Here is a 26681-nt window from a genome sequence, read left to right on the forward strand (position 1 = left end):
ATGTTAATTTACCATTAATGGGCAACGAAATGTTTTCCACGTTTTTTTTTTTTTTTAGACCTGGAGAAATAAAGTCAACTTTTCACAATAAAAATGTTATTTTAGTTTTATTTCTTTCTTTTGCAATTTTATTTTATTTTGTAATTTTATTGTGATTTGAATATAATATATTGTTGATCACCCAGCCTTGGGAAAGTGTTTAGTTACTCTTTTGATCAATATTTTGTGTTTATTAAGCAGAAATCTATCTATTTATTATTGACTTTACCCGATCTATCATCTTGGGTATTTTTTTTTTTTTCAATAAGCTTTTGTTCATTTTAGGACTGCATTGTCCACAACGAACTTATGTGATGCTATCTGAGAAGGCGGTAGATGCCTGTAATGCCTATAATGCTTTCTAGGTAGGCAGCTCACTAACTATTCGAACAGAGTTGATATGTCAGAGCTTGAACTTCTGATGAAATAACCAGCATACTGCAGCATTACCAATAAATGCAGTGAATCTTGCGCTAAATTTCGTGAATGAAAAAAAAACCCACTATTTTGTTGGCCATATGGTCTTTTCATCATGGAGAACTCTCACTGCATTACCAGTAGGGGTGTGCACGGATAGTCGAACATTCGAATGTTCGTTCTGCTCTAATTATTCGATAAATAAAAATGATATTCGAATTTCGCTATATTTTAGCTTGCCATAAAAAAAAGAAAAAAAAAAGTCCTCAATAAAACCTTGAAGATGTATGCAAGCAAAAAATAATTAACGAATGAATAAGAACTGCGGCCTTCTACAGTACTTCAAATATGCCGTGGAGAATCACAGAAAGTGACCGAATTGAAGAACATTGTTGCGGCTTCTCTCAAGCAACGAATAAACACCGCTAACTTGGAGAATGCAGTGAAAACTCCTCTTCTCGCGTCCGGCCTATACCCTAGGCACAAACATCTCAGGTTTCTCAATGAAAACATGAGAGAAGTAAGAAAAATTTTTTTTTGAACATTATCAGAACATTTTCCTTGATGTGAGTGGTGCGGATGCAGCCGCCGTCACCAACGATGAAGAGGATGCAATGCCCACTCGTGGGAAAAGGCTGAGCCAGTTCTTCAGATGATTACAGAGAGTCCAGCTGAGACGAGTGGGAACAGAACTTGCTGGAGCCATGTATTCCACCAGATGAGGATCCCATTCAGTGGTGAATCGAAAACACAAAGAGCTTCACAAAACTTATTCGCTTAGCACACCGTTATTTGTGAGTCCCGCCAACGGCTGTGCCGTCATAGCGTGTATTCTCTCTGCGGCCTTTAGGCTACTTTGGAAATTGCGGTTTAATTCCGTTGACGACCTTTTCCAGTCTGCGTTTTGGCATCCGTTAGCTTCTTGTTAATCAGATAACGCTTCTATGTTAGTTCTTGGTGCCAACTGTGGAAAAAAAACTATCAATAAAAGGCTTATAATAAACCGCAGAATGTTTAACTGCAAGTGTTGCATTCAACTGAGTGACGCGCATGCACGCGAAGGGGAGTGTGATTTGTCCGGGGAGTCCGATTTCGGTACAACACTGGCCTTGTTGTTAACAGAAGCCGACTTTTCCCCGATCATGTTTACATGCCCGTTTCTCTTATCAAGAACATGTAAAACAATAGAAAAAAAGAAAAAAAGATTTGCTGACAGTTTCAAAGTTTCAAAGTTAAGTGTAAGCTACATTCTGTACAATAGCTTAATTCCTGCAGGTTGCTTTACGTTTTTCTTTGTTCACTTTTTTTTTTTTTTGCTTTTAATCTGTACTTTTGTTTGTTTGCACGCATTGTTAAAGGTTTTCAGCTACAAAACACGATGTGTAATCTTTCTAGCTTATTGTGTGTAAGCTTGTTCAAAAATGACGGAAACAAAAAATGTTGCTGAAAAATAACGTCTGTCTCATTAAACTTAATTTAAGTGAACTAATATTTGAATATTCGTTTTTTTGTGAGCTATGGTGGATCCATATTTAAATGTGATATTTGCGGAAAACTCCCATCCCTAATTACCAGATGCATGTTAAACTCACATATGCAGACACAGAGCACGCTTCACTCTGAAACAACCTGCAATGGATAATATACTTATTTTATTAAATCACAGCCTTTTAGTAACGGTACTAAGCCAAGTAATGATGCAAACCACCACATTAGAGATCTCTGGCTGAATATTATTATGAGAAGTTTCAAAATATTTTCAGTTTATTTTGATGGCGGGACAAAGTCTATGTAATTAATGTGACACACTGGACTGGATCCACCACTTACCAGAACAAATATAACACTTAAAATAACCAACATTACAGCTTATACTGACAGATAATCTGAAAATTCTGAGTAACATAACCTCAGCAAACGTTTAAAGATCTCACAACATCCCTGATTTTTTATGAGACAGCTCATTGTATTTCATTGCGGATTTTAAGGGGTTGAAAGATGAAAGATGGGGGACCGAATAGCCTGCTAAATAGGGTCTATCAGTGCCTATGCATGAAATGCTGGACGTCATCACATTTTGCTTTATGTCCAGATTCCGGTTTAATTAGCAGGGCTCAGCTGCAGTGTTGCTGCAGTGGATGTGAGCGAGAGAAACAAAGAAAAGAGAGAGCGAGGGAGAGAGAGGAAAGGGAGGGAGGCAGAGGGTGGCAGTCCAGCAGTAAAGGATGCATTAAGCAATTAAAGTTAGGGAGCGTACAAATGAAGTCAAGCGATGATTTCTTTTTCAGTAATTGCCTGGTGATCACAAGGGAGTCAGGCATAGGAAAGAAGGCAGCAATATACTGTTCATCAGCATTTTATATTGACAGTCTTTAACACACACATGCACACACATATACAATGCTTTTTTCTTCTTCTTATAGTAGCACTTCCGCCTTTCTTTCTGTGTGCATCTATATACACTAAAGCATCTTATATATCAGCCCACATGAATAAATACACAAACATACCTTATGCATGCATTTGACATTGTCTAATTATGTATGCATGAATATTTGATGAAGAACACATGAATTCTCAGTTTACTGTATTAGTCAGTGTGAATGGTGGGATTATATGAACAGCGCTCAGACTGGCTCATCTATGATTTATCTGGTGGCTGTGGCGGAGCTCGGCTTGCTTTCCTGCCCACTTTCAAAGCATTTGTCTTGCCTGTCTGTGCCAGATAAGATAGAGGAAATTCTCCATTCAGGATGCAACAAGAAGAGAGAGGAAGAATAGGAGCGATGGAGAGGAAGGGGGCAGAGGAGAAGTATAACCTTTTGTTTGTGGCTGGTATGAATAGTGCAGCAGGGCGCAGGGCTGTGATTAATGCTAATGTATGCGGTTGGGTGCGGGCAAGGCCTCCTGGCCACTGATTACCTATAGTGGAAGTGTGGAGGGGGGAGAGGGAGGGCGACCTGGCTGGCCATCTTATTTCAGTTAATATGTCGCAGCATGCAACACACAAAGCGTTGAAGAGGCAGAAGATAATCAAGAGCCCAGGCCATGGGGACAGGCTAGATATTGAACTGCACAAGCAGCAAAAGCAAACCAAAGCCAGATGGAACAAGATTTATTCCACCAAAAATAATAATAATAAAACCAGTAAAGTTCAGTGAAATCGGTTGACGATTTCTAGGCGAAACAATTCATTTTACTCTCTGTTGCACATAAAGAAATGCATAGCAGTTTATAAAATGTCAGGATCACATGACCAACAGAATACGACTTGATTTGTCCTGTTAATATTTGTTAATATCTGGCCATGGAATAAGTTGTAAGTTATGAATGTGCCAGACTCTTCAACTAGAGTGGTTAATAATAATTAATAGCAGTTAATAGTTGTAATAAAATTTAATTAAATGTATTTCTATGCCTTTAAAATTTGTTTAATATATTGTATTCAGTTAAATATATGCATGGTTTTATTATTTTGAATCAAATATTTGCGCTTATGCTTATAAGCACTGTTACTAAATACTTATGTCTGTAACAGACCGTACAGTGTCTGAACAGACTATGTTTAGATAAGACTACATTTATCAAAATGGTATCAAATATGTAAAATTCACAGGCATAAAGCTTAAAACCATATACTGTAGTAAAATGTGACGTGAAATTTAGCTAAACTTGTGAACATTAATAAATAATTAATAATGTACCTGTCAGATGAACCATTAGTTGCAATTACCTTTACACGCTAAAAGTAGCCTGAATAAAATTCCCATTTTCTTCTAGAGGCAACATCACTGTTGTAACACCACAGACATAAAACTGGGGGACGCAACTTTTTCTTAAAATATCTTAAAATATATATATATATATATATATTAGTTGTACGTTACATAAAAACTATAACCACTTCCCAGGATACGTCTTTGAAGTATAGCAAGAATATGGAGATAAATAATTAATAAATTTCTTACATTTATATAGTGCTTTTCTGGGAACTCAAAGCACATATGCATTTACATAGAAAGGGGAATCTCCTCAACCACCAAAAGTGTGCAGCATCCACCTGGATAACGTGATGGCTGTCATATTGTGCCAGAATACTCACCAAACACCAGCTTACTGGTGGAGAGGAGACAGAGCAATGAAGCCATTCAGCAGATATGGGGATGGTTAGGAGGCCATGAAGGAGGCCAATGTGCGAATTTGGCCAGGACACCTTGGATACACCCCTACTATTTTTGAAAGGCATTCTGGGATGTTTAATGACCACAGAGAGTCAGGACCTCGGTTTAACGTCTCATCTGTGTCCCCGTCACTACATTAGGGCATTAGGATCCACACAGGCCACAGGGTGAGCACCCCCTGTTGGTCTCACTTACACCTCTTCCAGCAGCAACCTAGTTTTCCCAGGAAGTCTCCCATCCAGGTACTGACCAGCTCAGCCCTGCTTAGCTTCAGTGGGCACCCAGTCTTGAGCTGCAGGGTGATATGGCTGCCAGAATGTATATTCTGAACTATAGAGTACTACTCACTTTATCTTGGTAATGTCATCTGACACTTTTCATTGCTAAATAAATTATAAATGTGCTGAATATGCCATTTTTTTTTTACAATGACATTGAAAGCAAACTTGTTTTTGCACACCTACCTCCACACCAACAGGTGTCAGTATAAGTCCAAGACCACTGTTGTAATGGTTAAGTAGGCAAAAAAAACAAAAAACACGTTGAATAACATCTAAATCTAAAAGCCAAACATTACAATTGAGATGTCCATCTTAAGCTAACTGACTTGGGCTGCGTTTTGCTATAACGATTGATCTTAGCGCTTAAGAACGTTTTCTACTAGTCATTTTTTGATCGTTTGTTATTGTTTCACGTGCGTTTCCCAAAAATGCACTAAACACAATTGCACGTAGCCGTGTTTTAAGTGTTACTTAGCGTCTCTATCCATTTGTCAAGTGCTAAAATGTCACCTAATAGAATGGATCGTAATTGTAATACACGCTCGTTTAGTGAAATGTTAGCCTATGTTAACCTGGTTCAGTCATTCATTTTAGATGCGTTTCTATTTTTCTGCCCTTTTTAATTATTTCATTTATAAATTCATAAAAAAGAGTAATAAAGTGTACAATAAAGTACAATCGAAATCTTAGATTATAATCTCATTTCACTTGAATAAAGTTAAATGTGTAATCTGCTGATTGTCCTGCAGGTGACCGCATAAATATTTCTTCTTACAATGCACTTAGGGCTTTACCATTACTCCAGAGCAGCTATAAATCTACAATGATTTTACTTAAGTTACGATGCTTTTGGGAAACAGACAGTGATATTAAGATCAGTCGTACAATCGTTTTTCAAACTTTTTAGGCTTACAAAGCTTGAAACCCAGCCTTGGTCAGTTCACAGCCTTCATGTGAACACCACATCATATCATTGTGTTCTAGTGATTAAAACAAACAAATGCTGTTTTATTACATAATTCTGAAGGAGTTTTTACTGCTGATTATTATTTCACAAAATGCTCTGGGAAATTTAGTTTATGTTGATGTGTGCAAAAGATAAGTGGGAGTATAAATGGGAAGCTTTGGTTCGTATTATAGACCTCCATGATTTATTTCACCGAAGAGGCTGGATTTTGGAAGGTAGGCCGTACTGTGTCTTATTTTTGGCCACATTGTGCCAATAAAGATTAAATTGTTCCCATCTATGGGGAAATGCTAGAGGTCATAGAAAAAAGCATGCTTGTGCTGCATAGAGAAGGCCTAACCTCTCCACCATCAACATTTGTGACCTTTGCTCCACTACAGAAGAGCTCTCAGGGTCACATTAATGCATTCATTAATGCATTTCCATGAACTTATTGCAAACCAATTGGTGGATGGTGAACAGACCGGAGACCCGCAGAACCCCAGAGAAAAGGGGAAAGGGGAAGAGAGTGACAGAGATAGATTGTGTTCCCCTCCCCATTTGTGAGATGGAGCAGTAAAGTGCTGTCTGGCAGACGAAGAGCTCGTTTGGTGGAGTGTGCCACTGGGGAGCGTGAGGCTGGGGCTATGAACTTAATGAAGTTTGACTAAACTCATCAGCGTCTGAGTATCAAGATCTCAGAGACAGAGAAAGCAGATGCGGAGGGGGAAGAAAAGCAGAAATTTCCAAAGGAAGCAGCTCACTTAGAGGTCATTACTGTTCTACAGGAAGTCCCATGTGAATGAAGGGGTAACTGAAAGAGTAGGGTTGGGGGGTTGCAACCCACCTGTTTTGTTCTCCTTTCACTTTTATCATGTTTTTTTTTTTTCCTTTTAGTGAGGAGAAAGAAACTCCAAACTGGACTTGAATTTAAAAAAGGCAGGAATTTAGTATACTACTGGTAATTGTGATGGTTTTAAAGAATGCTGGATACATATATAAATGATCACAAGTACAAGTCGACAACTCTAAAATGTTGGAATTTTAGGGTGATTTTTCATTTTTAATGTATTGGACTTGAAATGCCATTCAGAATGATCTAGAAGTCACATTAGTTATGAAGACACTCAACTGTAAAGCAAGTAAAGCTTCTGGCATTTTGGTTGTTTCAATAAAAAAATTTCATGCAGTTTTGACTTTACAATTTAAAACAAAACTTTTTACAACAAGAATATAGCAAGTCAGTTTAAACAAATGTTTTATTGAACACACTGGCAGCACAATAAGGTCTTATTAGTTAATGCATTAATAAGTAATTGACTTGTTACAGTATTTATTATTCTTTGTAATCGTTAGTTAAATAAAATACTTCTTTTCATTGTTAGTTCACGTCCATTAGGCTAAATAATATTAGACAAATTTTGATTTAACTGATGCATTAATAATAATGTTAAAATGAACATTAGTACATGCTTTAAAAATATTTTTCATTATTACGTAGTTAATGTTAACTAATGCAGTTATCTAATGTTAACATATAAAACCTTAGTGTAAAATGTTACCAACAAACTTGATCATCTGAAATTCTTTGAGAATTTGAATTTGTATTTGAAGCATAAATTAATTAAACCCCAGTAAAAAGAAACTCTATGAATCTCCTAAAGTTACAGTAACTAGCTAACAGAATTGCATGTTAGCATGTTATTGTTTATGACAAAGCATGCTGGGAACCGGAAACCCACTGTCCAGGTTAGCTGTCAGACAAAATGATTTATGATTATGAAAATAATAAAAAATGATTAAATTAACCCTTTATTTTACAAATTTAAGTGAACTGAACATATTTGAAATAAGGATACATGCTCAAGAATTATGCTGCCTTAGCTCATTTTAATTTAGTAAATCGAAGCAGCAACAAGGAATGATGAGTTCTTTAAAAGTGTGTGTGTGTGTGTGTGTGTGTGTGTGTGTGTGTGTGTGTGTGTGTGTGTTTTAAGCAATTCCAGTGCGGAATGAATGATGGAAACATAGATTTTGAATGACGCCGAAAAATAAAAAAATAAAAAGTGTTATGTAAAAAAACACAAAAGCACATAGAACTAAACTACAAATAAGAAGACTGTCAGTTATAAAGTCACTAAATCAAACTTGTTTTGTACATATTGTACTACTGACACTGGATCGGTCAAAGACTTATTCAGACTGTGTACTATATCTTTTAATACTGTTTCAAGGATTACTGGAATGCATATTAGACAAATACGGCATTATTTGAGAGACATGACTATAATGTGAAGTATAGAACTTCAGATTGTGTTTGGTCTTTTATAATTTTTTTCAATGACAACCTGCTTTTGGAATATGTGTGCTGGTTCTGTGTGTACATGTATTAATATTAAAGGCAATATCAGCACACATATTCCGCAAGAACATAGTCTTTAAACAAAAACTTATCAAGCGCTCTATGCAGCTGAGAACTGAAGCACATACTTAGGACCTTCTAGAGCCATTAAACACAATTCAGAACACTTTCTGCTCATGTAATAAGTTGTCCTTGTGGTGGACTGAAAAAGTGTCATTCAGCATTTCTAAGGTGGAATCTCTAAAAATCAAAGGCTTTTGTCAAAGCATATTGTTGATGTTGATTGTTCACTGTAGCACTTAAACATAAGTGGAAACTTGGTTAAGGTTAACATGGATCAGAATGGACCCTTTAAAAAACAAAACAAAAAAGAAAAGAAAAAAAAGCTTCTTGTTGTGTGATATGTTTCCCCAGAAATAATTGCTATAAGCAATATTATTGCCATATTAAAGACCATTTTATGCCACTGAATATATAATCATAACGTAACAGCATATTAATGCAAGAAGGCCTACACACTTCCAAATGAAAACAAACGTGTTATATATATATATATATATATATATATATATAGATGGATGGATGGATGGATGGATAGATAGATAGATAGATTATGGAAATTAAGTACAGTATTGTTCAAAATAATAGCAGTACAATGTGACTAACCAGAATAATCAAGGTTTTTCGTATATTTTTTTATTGCTACGTGGCAAAAAAGTTACCAGTAGGTTCAGTAGATTCTCAGAAAACAAATGAGACCCAGCATTCATGATATGTACGCTCTTAAGGCTGTGCAATTGGGCAATTAGTTGAATTAGTTGAAAGGGGTGTGTTAAAAAAAATAGCAGTGTGGCATTCAATCACTGAGGTCATCAATTTTGTGAAGAAACAGGTGTGAATCAGGTGGCCCCTATTTAAGGATGAAGCCAACACTTGTTGAACATGCATTTGAAAGCTGAGGAAAATGGGTCGTTCAAGACATTGTTCAGAAGAACAGCGTACTTTGATTACAAAGTTGATTAGAGAGGGGAAAACCTATAAAGAGGTGCAAAAAATGATAGGCTGTTCAGCTAAAATGATCTCCAATGCCTTAAAATGGAGAGCAAAACCAGAGAGACGTGGAAGAAAACGGAAGACAACCATCAAAATGGATAGAAGAATAAACAGAATGGCAAAGGCTCAGCCAATGATCACCTCCAGGATGATCAAAGACAGTCTGGAGTTACCTGTAAGTACTGTGACAGTTAGAAGACGTCTGTGTGAAGCTAAGCTATTTTCAAGAATCCCCCGCAAAGTCCCTCTGTTAAAAAAAAGGCATGTGCAGAAGAGGTTACAATTTGCCAAAGAACACATCAACTGGCCTAAAGAGAAATGGAGGAACATTTTGTGGACTGATGAGAGTAAAATTGTTCTTTTTGGGTCCAAGGGCCACAGGCAGTTTGTGAGACGACCCCCAAACTCTGAATTCAAGCCACAGTACACAGTGAAGACAGTGAAGCATGGAGGTGCAAGCATCATGATATGGGCATGTTTCTCCTACTATGGTGTTGGGCCTATTTATCGCATACCAGGGATCATGGATCAGTTTGCATATGTTAAAATACTTGAAGAGGTCATGTTGCCCTATGCTGAAGAGGACATGCCCTTGAAATGGTTGTTTCAACAAGACAATGACCCAAAACACACTAGTAAACGGGCAAAGTCTTGGTTCCAAACCAACAAAATTAATGTTATGGAGTGGCCAGCCCAATCTCCAGACCTTAATCCAATTGAGAACTTGTGGGGTGATATCAAAAATGCTGTTTCTGAAGCAAAACCAAGAAATGTGAATGAATTGTGGAATGTTGTTAAAGAATCATGGAGTGGAATAACAGCTGAGAGGTGCCACAAGTTGGTTGACTCCATGCCACACAGATGTCAAGCAGTTTTAAAAAACTGTGGTCATACAACTAAATATTAGTTTAGTGATTCACAGGATTGCTAAATCCCAGAAAAAAAAAAAATGTTTGTACAAAATAGTTTTGAGTTTGTACAGTCAAAGGTAGACACTGCTATTTTTTTGAACACACCCCTTTCAACTAATTGCCCAATTGCACAGCCTTAAGAGCGTGCATATCATGAATGCTGGGTCTTGTTTGTTTTCTGACAATCTACTGAACCTACTGGTAACTTGTTTGCCACGTAGCAATAAAAAATATACTAAAAACCTTGATTATTCTGGTTAGTCACATTGTACTGCTATTATTTTGAACAATACTGTATCAAATTATTAGATAACTTATACAACTTAAATACTTGTTCTAACAAAAAGTAACAACAAAAAGAAAAAAATACACTTGTATTTTCCCAGACCTTCTTTTCTCTAAAAAATGAAGGGTGCACCTATACAAGACACTCAACTCTATACAAGATCCCTAAACAAGATCATATCTGCCGATGAAACTTTTTTTTTGTAGAAGCATTTTTAAAATTTGATCTACCACCTCATGACTACATCATGTTATGTGCGAGGATCTGCAAAAGACACAGGCACTAGCTGAATGTACAAAACATGGTGTCATTATTTTTTAAGTAAATATAATGGGCAAAATATTGCATCACCAAAAATGATTGAGGTCATGTACCGTATTTTTCGGACTATAAGTCGCACCTGAGTATAAGTCGCATCAGTCCAAAAATACGTCATGACGAGGAAAAAAACATATATAAGTCGCACTGGACTATAAGTCGCATTTATTTAGAACCAAGAGAAAACATTACAGTCTTTAGCCGCGAGAGGACGCTCTATGTTTTCAGTATTAGACTACAGGAGCATTGAGCAGCATAGAGCGCCCTCTCGCGGCTGGAGACTATAATGTTTTCTTTTAGCGCATTTCTCTCGGTTCATGTCAAATTCATTTTGATAAATATGTCCCACCTTACCATAAGTCGCAGGACCAGCCAAACTATGAAAAAAGTGTGACTTATAGTCCGGAAAATCCGGTACATATATTGCGCGATAAGTCGATATATTGATTATTGCGACAGGCCTAGTTCCTTGATTTATTGTGCATGTTTGGCTTGTGAAATACTATAACTTGCTATTTATCTGATATATCACAAAGTGAGTAACATTTGAACATTTTATAAAAAGAGTCAGAGCAAATGCTGCCTGTAAGTATAAATTAGATTACAATATAGGAATTATATGAGCAAAATAACTGATGTCACCTAGGCCACATGGGCCATTGGATATGGATATTTAAGCATAATTTTAGCAAACTCATGTTCAGTCTGGTTTCATTTTAGTATGGAATGCAAAAGTTTCACAAACTGATTAATTACTGTCCATATTTTCTTGTGTATATTACATTGTGGAAGCAAAATGGGTTTGAAAGGCAATTCATGTTTATTTACTAAAATGCATTCAAAATATTTAATTTATTTAAAATGTATGTTCATTTAAGATTTATGTATATTCAATTGCAAATAAAATTTTCATCCATTTGGATTATTTATGTAGTTATTATATTTTATGTATTTTTAACAAGCTAAACTTAATGTGATGCATATTTTTAACTCAGTCACACATAAATGAAACAGATAATCATACTAATATTTTTTTTTTAAATACACAATAACCAGGTTTATGTATGTTTTTACCATTCATACTTTTTAACAGAGTAAAATTAATTGTTTTAATTAATTTTATGCTGATTCTAAGCAACTAGAATAAATCTAATTTGGAGAATATTTTTAACCAAATCAAATCAAATACTTAATAATAAACTATTTGCCATGAATCTTACCTTGTTTCATTTATGTATGAATGACAAATATACATTGCATTAATATTAAAAGTATATACATATAATATATACATCATGCATTTAATATTTATGTATTTGAATTGTACATAGCATTTCCTTCCACTTGAGCTGGCCAAGTGTAATAGCCTTGAAATAAGTAGAATGTAGCTCTAAAGCTCTGTATAGTACAGTCGAAAATCTTGCTAAGAAATACAAAAATAGAAAGAAATCTATTATTATCTGTGGTGACAACACAGGCTCAGATAGATTGCAGATATGTTTTAAGGTTGAGATTTCCTCTGGCGTATCAGATTTTATTTCAGGACACATTACACCCCTTGCATACAGAAACAGATAAACAATGCAGATGAAAAACCAGCTGATTTTTTCCTTGTCACAGTTTCGTTCAGCTTCACCCATTGGCATGGTTCCTTACTGACTGGTTTGTTTGTGCTATTGATATGAATGAAATCTACCTGACTTGTTTTTCTCCTTTCTCCTCTCATGTTTTCATTCTGCGATGCTGTTTTTCTCTGTCTGTCCTCCTGCACCCACCTTCCCTCCCCTCTTCCATCTCTGGTGGCAGGGGGGAACTTACAATGCATTTCACGTCCAAGTGGAAGTGTGTTGCTATGGTGGTTGCTAGGGATTTAGTCTGGAGTGACGTGAGAAGTCCGAATATTTAAGGTGTCCTTCTAACGCAGGGATGTTTGAAGCCGCTCGGAATGAGCAATCACCTCTGAGGGCTGCATTTTCTCGCCTCTCTCTCTCATTATCATGTCTGCCTCTCTGGAAATATCACCATTGATTTTCAAAAACACACTGATGGATAAACTCAGAGAGACATCAAGCTATGCAGAAGAGAGCTTGGCTTTCTAGTAAATACCTAAACAATATGCAGTCACCATATAAATCTGTGGTAGGAGTAAACATATTTTTGATGATCTGATCAGAATGTGGCTTAAAAAAAAAAAAAAAAAAACACAAGGCAGCGTTTCTGTTGTTTTTTTTTTTTTCGCCATTCTTCACCTGCAATGAGAAAAGCAGGTTCCTAATGTCCTTTCCTCACCTTCCTAATGGAGTGTTTCTCCAGCACAGATTGTGTGGTTTAAAGATGTTCTTGGCCATGAGTAGTGAGGAAATAATTGATTGTGCTGAAGTAGAGTTGGCCGAGGCCATGCTTGTCATTGTGAACAGGTTTGTAGGCAATCAGTGTTAACTAACTGTTCTCCAAAGACATTATTGAAGAAAGGGTCAATACGAGCGTGGAAGAAAGTATCAGGTGTCGTCATCGACTCCTCTCACCAGCACTTGTGAACTTTTTAACTTTCTGCCTTCACAACAAAGCAGATCTCATGAAAGACATGTTCTTAAATTACACACGCTCTGGGAGTAGAGATGTTTTGCCATGACTTATTGAGTTCTCTCTCTTTCGTTTCTCTGTATTTGCTAGCTGTGTTTATATTTCATCTCTTTATAATCTTATTTGAATAAACTCTGTCAGTAATTTTTCTCATAAAACTTTGGAGGGGGAAAAAAAGAAGAATTTTGATGTTATACAGTATAAAATAGAGCTGTAAACATGAATGTAGATAGCAGCATCAATCCTTTGGTCATGAATAGATTTGATGAGAAGATCGGTTAACAATGATGGTACACAGTATATAGTTTGCGTCCATGACATACACTGTAAGAGTCTCCACAAGAAAGAAAATAAATTGAGCTCAGTCTCATCAGATGCTTGTTTTTCTCTTTAGACTTCCACTGATCTCACCATTCTCAGAGGAACAGAGCTGTTGAAAAGTGAGGTACGACCACAGTCTCTCCTTAGACCTTATAAAATATTCTAAAATCCTCCTCAAAATCCAATTACAAGTGGCCACATTTTGAGATTTGTTTTAAAGGTGTCATTTAATGTTATTAAAATTTTCCCTTTCATTTTGGAGCGTTACAATTTGCAAAGACTAAAGTCTCAAATCCAAAGAGATGTTCTTCGTAAAAGTTGAGTCAACCATTCCTACCTAAAATGGCTCATTCTAACATGACCCACATATCTGCGTCACGATGTGGGAAGATTTGCATAATGCCGCAAAAAATGTTCATGCAAACAAAGAAGGCATAACTTTTATTCTCACTGTATTTCTATTAAGTGGGAAGTTCCAACTTTGCAGGGACAGTCTGGCGCTTCTTACTCACAGACTGTAAGTACGTTTTTTCAAATTTAAAGAATTTGCCACTGATTCAAACGTGAGTTTTGAGCTGTGTAGAGAAGCATTTTTTCTTTGTTGTTTCTTCAATCATAAATGCAGACATGGTTTTATGTTTACACGTTGCAATACGCAATGCAATGCGTAAAAAGATGGTGTAAGTAATTATAATCAGTAATTATATCCCCACTGGATACAACAAAAGCCTCGTAAGGTTTTTTTTTTTTTTTTACTTGTCGCGCCGGGACATGCCATAACAGTATAGTAGTGTACGTAACATTTACGTCACATGGTTGAGGAATTCAGCCAATCACATTGCACTGGATAGCTGGCCAATCAGTGTACACCTCGATTTTCAGAACAATGATCTTTATAAAAATCGACTTGTTTCAGAAAGGCGGGGCAAAGAGGAGTAACAATAATGTACATTAAATTAATGTAAAATAATGTGTTATTTAACCTTAAACCGCATAAACACATTGCATTACACCAAATACACAAAGTAATGTTCTTTTTAGCAATGTCATATGACCCCTTTAATACTAGGTGAACTGTCTATTCTGATGTCCTAAAACAGTCACATGAGATGGGTGTTGATGTATTAATTTGGAATTTAAAAGGCATTGTTAGCTCAATTCTAAATGGTACACAACCCTAGAGGGTAGATGGCTTGCTTGATATTACATGGATGAGAACAATTCTGTAAGGGATAAATGTACAGTGTGAACAGTGTACTGCTGTTGTTCTTGTTGTTTATCATTTAGCCAATGAAGCATTTAAAATAGGCCTTCTGAGTAAATTCCAGCAAATATCTCATCGTTTTTGTCAATTGTTTTTTACCCCACTGACAGTCTGCAACCTGGTTGGTAAAACATGATTGGCACACAGCGCTGTACCTTCCCAAGAACCCTAATCTCTTGTGCAAAACACAGTAGCCTATCTGTAGCAGTCTTGCAGACAGATCTGACTGTGTAATGTATTGACAGTTGAGCAGTCTACATTAAGTGCATACATTGAACGTGCACATCTGTCAATGGAGGGGGGTTATTTAGGAGGAAGATCAATAGAAGGTTAAATGACCGGCCCCTCTTCGGCACTACAGGCCCAACGAGAGCAAGAGGGAGTCGCTCTTCCGAACTCTCCCCCTCCTTCTCTCTTCTGCAGCAATCACACATACTCAGCTTAGTTAGCCTGGGAAAAAGAGCCCCAAACCCCGATCAATAACTTTGGTCTTGTCTGCCTAATTGCTCATTGGTTGACATTGGCACCCGGCTATATGTAAGTGCATGTTCCTGGAGTGATTCACTCTTCCCTTCCCTCTCTCTCTCCACCTCCCTCTCTTTACTCTTAAAAACACCTCACGCTCTCTGTTCCTTCCTCTTCACCACGTTTGGGATGGGAAACCCGAACCGCAGTTGTCACGTCGGGACGCGAGCATCCAAAGGCTCCAGCAAGACCTGCTCCTCTCTCATCAGGCCCGTGACGCCCAGAGCGCTCAGGTAAATAAGCTCTGCTAATGACCATTAGGCAGATAAGACTCGCTCTCGCTCTCTCGCGCGCCTGTTATGCAGATCGGCGACAGGAAATTACCTTTTTTCCCTTTTTCTTCTTCTGTCCTCCCACACCCCCCTGTGTCGATGATTACCATCCCTTCAAGTCTTAAGTATGCAGTGTTTGCATAGCGCTCTGATTATTCTCATGACATCCTGCATGTATAAACAAAGGCATGAGGGTGCATATCACGCAACCACCAATGCGTATTTCTACATGCGTATTTTCTTTGTATATGGAAATATCTTTTGGGTTTGTTTCAGCGGGACTTTAACATCCCGAAATACGTGTTGATTACGGCAGCGCTATATTTGCATTTCATTTAACATCGAGTGCTAAAGTGACACTGCCCCTCTCTCTGGATTCAAATGCGATATTGATCAGTCAGTCTCATGAAGCTCAAATCAAAACAATGATGTCGGTCCTGAGCGCCACGTGCATTTTAACATTAGTTTTTACGTATAAACAAACAATTATGGTCACTAATCAGATACGTGATCCATTTTCCAGCCCTCCATTTGTCATAAAAAGCATTTTGCTCTTCCTTTCGGCTTTTTTCCAGTTGTAGTGTGCTAATGTCATGATTTAAATGAAGTATTGATCAGTTTAGGAGGGGAGAATGGAGAGGGAGCGCAATTGTAAGGCAAAGAAAGAGCAGGGTTATCGGCTTGCATCACACACCGAAAAGCAGAGCAAAAGGATGAGCTGGGTTTTTAGGATTTAAGGGAAACGATTCTCATTCTTCCTTCATCGTTTTAGTCCACAATCTGGCAGGAATTTGAGCGTTCGCTATGCCAACAGACGGGTGGGAAGACGAGGCAAGACTTGACGTGCTTGTCACCAGATCACAATCAATGGCTAAGGCGAGAGGCGACTGTGTGATTTTAGGTGACTTAGGCGAATTTGTGGATTACTCTCGGGCCTCTAATGAGCAAGGCTGATTAATTGATCGTCCCCGGGCCTCTATTTTGGATATGCGACTGTCATTGTGCGACGATTTGAAATGCAGAAGAGGATGTTTGATAATGTCAGACTGAACTGGAACCAGGGGTCTGCCAAACCTCCTCCTCCTCTCTCTTTTTCTCGACTCCCATCTTCCCCTCCTCTCTTTAGCAGGTGACCATATTGTGCTAATTGCAATAATAATTATTTATTTTCGATGTGTTGTGGTGGGCCTTGCTTTAATTATCTGGAAAAATAACAACATTAATGAATACTAATGGGGTGATGGCATGATGCAAACTGCCTGTGTATGTAATCAAAAATTTTAAAGATCTGCCTGCAGAAGTATTGGTTTGTCTTCCGCATTTCGTGTCGAACAATGAGCTGTGATTTCGCATTTGGTTAAGAAGCATTGATTTTTGCTTCTGCATTCAGTGCAGGGCAGCCCTAGCCTGTCTGGAGTATCAGGGTGTTTGCGAAGGGTCCTAGAGCCACTCGGGTGGATGTTGGGGCTGCGATGACGGCCAGATGAACATCGGTTCCTCTGATGGAGCTCTTGCCATGAAGGGTTCTGCAAGTCGAGCAGGCGAGCAGAGAAACAGGCTCTTTGTAGTGGATTGATTTTCTCTTCCTTTGCGCCCTGCCCTCTATTGTGGTTGGATAGCTGGACGTCCAAGAGCAGAGACTGTGGGATCTGCAGAGACAGCTGCAAGAAAGCCAGCAGGAGCTCCAGAGGGGACACGACTACAAACAGCAGCTGCACAGGCAGCTACAAGATGCCAGGAAGCAAGATCTGGAGCTTCAGGCTCAGGTAAAAGCTTCACGGCCAGGCCCAGGCTGCTCGGGCCCACACACTCTCTTTCTTTCTTGCTTTCTCAATGCCAATGCTTTTGTTCTGGTCTCTTCTTTGTGACATATTTTAATCTCAGACCACTACATTTACAGTAATTTTATGTATTTTTCTCTTCTTCTAAGAAGGATTATTTCATATGAGAATACTAGCTGTTGTTATTATAAATTAAATTAAATTTAAATTAAATTTATTCATTTGGCAGACGCTTTTATGGAAATTCAGGCTATACATTTTTACATATCATGTGTTCCCGGGGAATCGAACCCCCAACCTTGCGCTTGACAGCACAGTGCTCTACCAGTTGAGCTACAGGAACACTGTAATGAAACATTATAATGTTTTAACACTGTAATGTTCATTATAAGCTCCTTATTTGTTAAGGTATATTCCAGGTTTGTTTTAGAGAGTGCAATGCATGTGTTGGGCAGATGGCTGTGCCTGTCTTAACTCTTCCAGCTTGACTGAAGTTAGAGTTTACTTTGAGACAGGTGTTTCCCCCTCCCCTGTTGAGATGAGGAGGATCCCAGAATTTTTGCTGCCAGATGCCAGGGAACACAATCCCAAAGAAGACATTTACTCTGGAAGGAAAAATGCAAAAAGATACTTAAAACATGTCACAAAACCCTACTAAATTAGCTCTTTCAAACAAAGCTCAGGAGACTTATTTTTTATGCATCAACCCTGTCTGAGATGTTTCTCAGGACAGTTATACAGTATAATAATTTGATCTTGAGAGAGATTGATGAGAAATATTTTTGCTGACTTTTCTTTTTTATTTGGAGATTTCCAGAAACTCTAGTAAAGGACACACAGAAATTACAAAAATCTGAAGGTTAAAGCTTTATTCTCCATTTATTCTCATTTGGATATTGAATGTTGTTTGTTTTTCTCTCTTTTGGACTGTAAGATGTAACACATGCATAATTTAAATGCTTATAGCTAAACAAACAGTTTGTTGTATTAGGCAAGTAGCTGCAAGCTAATGTTTGCTGCAGTGATCCTCTGAGCCCTCCCCTCCTAGATGGGACTGCTGACCAATCAGAGCTCAGGCCAGTGCTGTCCGTCACCAGTGGCTGTGTCACCTGTCGCTAGGCGTCATGGCAGACTTGTTGGGGGAGCTCAGCACTGATTGCTCAGAGAACAATCTCACAGTGCCTCTGTTTACTAACACTCCCACAGTTAAGTTCATGACCTTTTTACGCTCCAGCCGCAGTTTGTTTGTTATCATGAGGGTCACCTTTATCATCTCAGTGTTCCCAGCTTTGTAGTATTTTAACCAATTCCATTACTTTGTAAGCTTGAGTTTTGTGTGCAGTATCATTTTCAGTTCTCAAGACATGATAAAAATATAGGTATCACTAATTTTGGTTGTTGTTTTTATTTAGCAGATATATTTAAAAGTATTTTATCTTCATGATTTGCTGATCGGAGCAATAGAGCTGTTGTCCTTTATACTGACACCTATTATTGTAAATGCAGTATCACATGTTTGGTCCCCAATGATGTTTTTAATAAATATCATATTTACAGACTGGCTGCACACTGTGCGCAAGAAACACAAACTGTGTGATCGATTTATATACCCGTTAAGTGACTGTGAGCTTCATTACACGTGGGGCTGAAATGTTGGCTATCATGAAATGTATATAGATGGTGGAAATACCGTCGTATTTAAGAAGAATAGTGTCAGCAGCACTACACAACCCCATGAAAACAGAGGAGCAACCGGTGTTTATCATAGCAACATATGCAACATCATATGAATTCCTTGTGCAGAGAATGGGTATGATAGAATTTATGATGGTTAGAAGAAATCTCTAGCATTGATTCTGAACAACTTTAGTCGCAGGAGACATCACACTGCAAGCCTGTGTGGCAAATCTTCTGACACTGCCAGAATTTCGTTAGAGATTGAAATCAGCGATCAAAGACTACAGATTTTAGCCAAGAATTAAAGGAACATTTTAGGATTTTGTGGCCAAAATCGCACCTTGTGTGCTGGGCTTTAGCTGATACATTTATTCCACAGATGAAAGAGTTGTAAGCTCCATACCGCTTGATCCAATCACAAGTGATCAGCCAAGACACATTGCTCTATACATCTGGTGGTGTCATGCATTGGTGCTTACCATGTATTGAACATTGCCTCGGACCTGCAGCTCTGTGGCCAAAATCACGCTGTATTTCTACTAGAGATCGACCGATATGGGTTTTTCTATAGCCGATGCCTATGTTTAGAGGTCAGGGTCAGCCGATGGCCGATATGTGCTGCCGATTTTTTTGGGCCGATATCTTGATGTTTTCCCCTTCATTTGCATGCTAAAATGTCACACGAATAATAAGTGGATGCACAACATTTCTAAACGTATCATTTATTGAGCACTGACTTGAACCATCTCTCAAATCTAAATTTTGTGCACTGCACAGTATAAAAAAACAAAAAAAAAAACAATTAAACTGTAAATGTCAGATTTTTTTAAAAACAAATGGGCCTAGCAGAATGCAAAAATTCAAAATCAAACATTTTGCAGAATAGTACTGATCAAACAAAAAAGTACTGGTCATAATACTGAAAAAAGCGGTCCACTGACTGCGCAACACAGCCACAAGTGCCACAGTTACTTTTGGGATAATTTTATTTTTAATACTATAGTGTCATTTGAAAACATTGCAATTGCGTTTTAAAATACATCAACGAACACCACAAAACCATTTAAAGAGACGTATGGCACGCTCTCTTCATTTTAGCAAATGGTCATAATCACATCTATTCATTTTACAATCCTGCTACTAGCATTTTATTCAGACTAAAACCCTTTTAATTCGGATGAGAAAACTTTTTGTCCATGTGGCTTTTGCACATAATAATAATACTGCTGCAGAGCCATTTTGCAGCATTAAGGTTATTAATTGATTGTTAATTTAAACGACGATCGAAAATGGAAATTATCGAATATTGACATCCCTAAATTCAAATGAGTTGGATGGAAACCTGGATATTGTCTGCATCAAACCATGCTTCCGAACAAATGTCATTTACCGCTCTGGGCAGCTCCAGGACATTTACAGTGAAATTCTCTGACTACCTTTATCTCCCAGGACTGTTGTTGAATCTTACAAAGTTTTGGGTTGGGGTCCTTCACATGTGGCAGCAGCAGTTTCCACGGCATCAATAACACGGGGCTGCCCGCCGACATGCCTGATTTTAAATCGGTGCTACTAAAAATGGATATCGGCCGATTTCTAATTTCTACCGTCGGGCCAAAAGCTAAAACCTGCTCTTCACATGCCTCTCTGGAAAAACATCAAGCAGCTCCATCATTTCACCAACAAAGAGAAGTTATCAGAAAACTAATCAGAAAAAAACACTGAAGCTAGAGAGATCACAAAACAAATGTGATAAAAGTGGATGTTTATTTGCATGCTTTGTTGTTTACTTAAAAATTTAAGTCCTAAACCATTGATGTTTTACAAAGAATTAATTATTTGTCAGGACTGAAAATTTGTCGGAGAAATAAAGTGGTATTTACTGTTATTTCACAGAAGAAAGAGGAGACACTTATTCAGTCACGTCCGTTTCTGTTTATTTGTATGTAATACTCTATTCATGTGACTCAATATGGAATCCACCATGAATAGGCAACCCACTCTATGTGAAATAACACAGCAATGTCTTTATCTCATATGTGTGCATGTGATCTGTCAAAACTATTCATTGCTTTAGCGGAAATGTTTGCTATAAGAGAGCTAATATATTTGAAGCATGTCTGCTCTCTTGTAGCTCTCAGATGTGAAAGGGCATCTGGTGAATCTGCAGGTGGAGAATGAAACTCTACTGGGAATCAAACGACAGTCCTGGTACCACTGTTGATGACAAATTTTACCCATAAATTAATTTCTGAAATGATTTTCATGCTTTATTGGGTATTGATGCATAAGCTTAGCCAACAATTGAAGATTTGGGTCTGTCTTGAAGAATATTGGTGCTGCACTTGCATAACTAGTAAATAGCTTTGGATGTTCACCAATTGTACTTGAAGGCCACTTTGCTTAAAGGAACTTGGTACCAAGTTGTTTCTTTAATTTTGTTTGTTACCATGAGCATAACATAAAATTAGAAGTATAACCCTGTGCCACAGAAAATACTTTGATATTGGGTACAATATATCTCGTACCTTTCATATAGTCTGAAATCTTTTTAGCTTGTTTGTGCAGCGGTGTTGTGTGTACGTGTTCACGCTCTCTCTCCCTCATTAACCTGTATGGCCGAGGATCTGAGCTCTAGCAGATGTCTCTCTCTAGGGAGCTGGGTTTTATATTGGAGTTATACATAGCCATGGCTGAGGGGCTGCTGAGAAAAGGTCAGGCCTTAGTGAGCCAGTCTGATTATAGCTGGGAAATAAGTGCTCCATGGGGCTGATTGCAAGGAGGTCACCTCCACCAAGGGTCAGATTGAATGAGTGTGTCTGTGTGCGCCCTTGGAAAGAAGCTTCAATTGCATTAAGTTTCTCATGTCTGGCGCCTCCCTGTAGGTGGACAGAGTCACTGCGGAGCTTGGTTTGGTTCGGTCCACATCAGAGCAAAAGAGCAAAAACCCACAAGAAGCTAGGAGAAAATGCCACGAACTGGAGGATGAGATGTCTGTTGTCCAAGCCCTGCTGAGTCAGTGCAGGGAAGGGACACAGGGTGCCAAAAACAAAGTGAGATTGGATATGTCACAATTTGCTAATACAATCAAACTGATGGTGAATATACAGTATGCACTTGAGTAATTGTTCTAGGAATTGAATTGTCTATGGCCATACCATGCAGGGTTATTATCATTAATAAGTGTTGTCATATCTATCTATATTTAAGTTTGTTGTTTGTTTCTCATTTTAGTTTACTATAACTACTAAAATAACTAAAACTAAATAAACTGAATAAAATAAAATGAAAAATAAGGATAAACAATTTTTTGCCGATATACAACTATTTGAAAATCTGAGGGTTCGGAAAAATCGAAATACTCTGAAAATCACCTTTAAAGTTATGCAAATTAAAGCTCTAAAAAACACTCTAGCGGTTAATAAACAGAACTGTTTGCGTCTTGCGGAAGAACATCGTAGCCGGAACTACTTCTCTCTGTTTATGTCTATGAAGAATCACAAAGGTACTGGGTTACTCCGCCGCGGTATCCCCGAAGCAATCTAAAATAGTCCGAATATAAACACTTATTATAGGTGCACCCTAGTGATTCAGGACAAGCCAAAAACACGGTTTGGAAAATGGATTCATGGTGTACTCGCTTATTATATACATTTTTCTACATTTTGAACACAAACAAAGTTACGGACCGCAGCTCTGATTGGTTGATTTCTTACCGGGAGCGGTCTGTAACTGCAAATGGCAATAGGAGCACTGGGAGGAGCCAGAGGAGCTTGATTTTTTTCACAGATTATCTGTCTCACATTCTACTGTCAGGACATAATGACAGGTTTAACAAATATGTAAAAAATACATATGTACAAAAGTTACCTACTGCAGCTTTAAGTTCTTAGAAATGCATATTGCTTATCAAAAAATAAGTTTTGAAACATTTATGGTAGGAATTTTACAAAATATCTTCATGGAACATGATCTTCACTTAATATCCTAATGATTTTTGACATAAAATATCTTTTTTTAATTTTGACCCATACAGTGTTTGCTTTTATTTTATTAATTTTTTTGCTATTGGCAAAAATATAACCCAGCAACTTAAATCTGGTTTTGTGCTCCAGGGTTACATAAAGAGATTTAAAAACAACAATAATGAAAATGGCGAAAACACACATCAAAAATGACTGAAATTAAAAAACAAAATTAAAGTGAAAACAGAAAATGTAAACAAATAGTAGTATACCAGTGATACTTAGATAAAACTGATACCATGGTGCAGTAATGCTATTGGCTGTTAACACCATGGTACTGAATGATGAATATTCATAAACACCACAGTGTCTACATGATATTCCAAGGTACTTCGAAGAATACCATTTATTACCATTGGACATGTCCAAGAAACTATTGTCAATCTCTAGTTTGTATGTCATTGTAGTCTCTGGCCTATGACACACTTCATGTGCACTTGCGGACTTACAGTGTCCGCCGCATATGCATGTCCATTATTAACCATAGGTTGTCCCATTTATCATTTTAATGAACATCCCCTATGCACACTTGATGCAGATTTCTACCTAGAATTCAAAGCAGCATTTCATCACAAAAGTGTGGGTTTTAGGGTGTGATTTGGGACAGGGCCTCTGTCATTCATATACCATCTGCTGCTTGCTCATAGTCTCTGACCTCTCTGTAATGTTGCATGGTCTGGGAGTCATTACTTTGGTTAATGCTATTCTGTTGATCCAGTTGACCTCTACTCATTTTACTGAGCTGTCTCAAGCAATTTTACAGACGTCAGATTTTTGAAATAGTTTTTACCCTGAAACACGCATTATACTGACAGATGTTTAGGATAGAGGAACTTGTTTAAGAAGAAAGCAGGAAAACCATGGCTGATCACAAATTACCAGAGTAGTGCCTGTTCTGTTTTTGCTGTTTTTATTTTATTTTATTTTATTGATTATCCTTTGTTCATGATCTGGATCTTTAATCAAATTGCTATTTTTGATAAGTTTCTAAACATAGTATTTTTCAAAATTTCTCACCTAGAATCAGACTTATAATACATATACATGGATGGCATGTCGCTTCCTTAAAGGCATAGCTCACCCCAAAAAGAAAATGCATTCATAAGTTCTCACCTTCATGATGTTCTAAACCAGAATGACTTGTCGATATGTCTAAAAGGAGCCATAGAAGTGGTCCTTATGTCCTGTTCTCTATATTTCAAACCATCTGAAGCTTTATGATGAGGAACAGAGTGAAATTCTCAGTCCTTTATTGTACTCCGGTTTCATCCACATATTTAAATATATTGTCTCCAGTTTCCAGTGAATAGCAAATTTGTATCTATTCCTCACAAAGATCTATTATATGACTTCATTTATAGCATGTAAGTCATATGGACTACTTTATTGTGCTTTTTGGAAAGAACATGAGTCACAGAGTTTGTAACAACATGAGGGTGAGTAAATATTAAAAAGAGAATTTTCATTTTTTGCTGTACTGTTGCTTTTAAAATCATTATTACTCCACTTCACAGCTGGACAATTTTGCCTTTTGAAAGACCTTTGTATCTGATGTTAAAATAAGCCCCCCAGCACAAGCCCGTCTGCCCACAGATCACACACTTCCTCAGTCTTAACGCTCATGATTCTCACAGAAATGAAGCTGCGTTCATGATCGAAACTTTGGACGCGTTATTACTCACCGGTGACTGTGTGAGTGTGTACGTGTCTGTCCTGTGTGTTTTAATGACGCACACATCCTTTATCTGCAGCCTGCACTTAATCCCAGCACTGCTGGCTCAGGAACAGATTACTGACAGCAGATGTGATGAGAGCAGAGCAGGGGAACCTGACACACACACACACACACACACACACACACACACACACACCTCCGCTTCTCATTATGACAGAACACCGCAGCCATTTTCTCACAGCTCTGTTTGTTCTGTGCTACCATCTTTGCTCTGGTTATTGTCTCCTTCTCAAAACCTTTCTGTGTTTGATGGTAAACCTTTGTGATGTGAATTTCATGATCTTTGTGCATGTGTGTTCTCAGGCTGAGCAGATCCAGCGGCTGGAGGAGGAAGTGTCCAGGCTGAAATCTCAGCATAGTTCAGTCAGTCAGCAGGTAAGAGCAGCTCTTTGACACCCCACACTCTTATTTCTAACATCTCCCAGTCTTACCCTGTCAACAGAACTGTCACTTGAACTGTCACTTTTTATTTTATTTAACTTTTTCTACTTGAATATTGAAAGGCAATCAAGATAAAGATGGGGGCCAATATCAGTCCTTTTGAGGCACGTGGTATACTCTTGGCACATCCATCAAGCAGCTATTCACTTATGAAGTTCATTTAGCTGGATTTCTGCTTCCATTAAATAAAAATGGCTTCTAGCACCAGGGTTATTAAAGTAAACTAAAACCACAAAAAGCTTTCGTTTCTTAATAAATTAACAAATAAATGTATACTTGTATAAAAGTAAAATTTTAGCTATTTGCCTAATACATATTAATTTATATGAATAAAAAATAAAAAATCTAAAACTATAAACCATATTCAAAAACCAAAAAACAAATAGCAGGCGAAAAAGGAAGGCAGCACATAATAAGTCACATGATATTTAGAGATCAGGTGACTGGCTCAAAATGTTTTCCAAATATGTTCAGGGTGTACGTACTGCCAGAATCGAACCTGCATTTCCCACATGAGCACCAAGGCTTGAACATTAACCACTAAACCACTGTTCCAACTGTCTTTTGCCTCCTTACAGTACCCAAATTTAGTCTCTCACACCTAAATCACAATCTCTGCCACATGACGCCATGGCATGTCTTTCTTTCTTTTTCTCCCCACTCTTAAGTCTTTGATTCTTCTCTGGTTGAGTTTGTAACCCTCCGTCCTCTTGGGGAAGCAGTGGGGACGGCTGGCTGCTTGAGCCCTCGTGGAGGTTAATGATGACTCGGGCTCCAGGTGGGAGTAATCAGCTGTGTGCCGTCCAGAGGGGGTCAGCGGGTACCAGCACTCCCTCCTGGAGCCCCCCTTCTTCCTCCAGCAGAGGAGTGTTAGGGCCCGGAGAGTGCCGAATGATTGCTAATAAAACATTTGATTGAGAGGAGAGCAGAGTGCCAACCATAAACAGGCTGGATTCTGCCCTTTAATTTCAGCATCTCCAGAGAATTGCTTTCGCTGTGCCGCAGAGCGAGGCTTATACACAAACAGTTAGTCGTCTAGCCTAGAACCGAAGATCTAATTTTGCGCGTGTGAGCGTGTGTGCGTGCGCACGTTCGGGTGTTTGTCTATTTTGTGTTCCTGGGGACAAAAACTAAGGGCTTTTCATTTTAAATTCCCACTGCTGTAGATGCTGCCTCGACGCTGATAAGAAAAAAACAATCATTTCATACTGCTGAGAAAATTGGCCGTAGTGCGGCTAAGATGGCAACAGCCTTGTGCAGAACACG

The 26681-nt window shown here is 38.0% G+C and overlaps 1 protein-coding gene across 3 annotated transcripts in view; it reads left to right on the forward strand.

The window, feature by feature from the left end:
* The window catches only part of pmfbp1 (polyamine modulated factor 1 binding protein 1), a 188200-nt gene that overhangs the window by 85822 nt on the left and 75697 nt on the right, over positions 1-26681 (forward strand). For 2 of the 3 annotated variants that reach the window (XM_026268380.1, XM_026268382.1), the window contains exons 5-6: positions 13772-13822; positions 25278-25349. In XM_026268380.1, the coding sequence (XP_026124165.1) occupies positions 13772-13822; positions 25278-25349 (123 nt within the window). The remainder of the gene's footprint in view (positions 1-13771; positions 13823-25277; positions 25350-26681) is intronic. The other variant, XM_026268381.1, reaches the window with a different exon arrangement.

Source organism: Carassius auratus, chromosome 7 (genome assembly GCF_003368295.1).
Source record: "Carassius auratus strain Wakin chromosome 7, ASM336829v1, whole genome shotgun sequence".
Classification (NCBI taxonomy): Eukaryota; Metazoa; Chordata; class Actinopteri; order Cypriniformes; family Cyprinidae; genus Carassius; species Carassius auratus.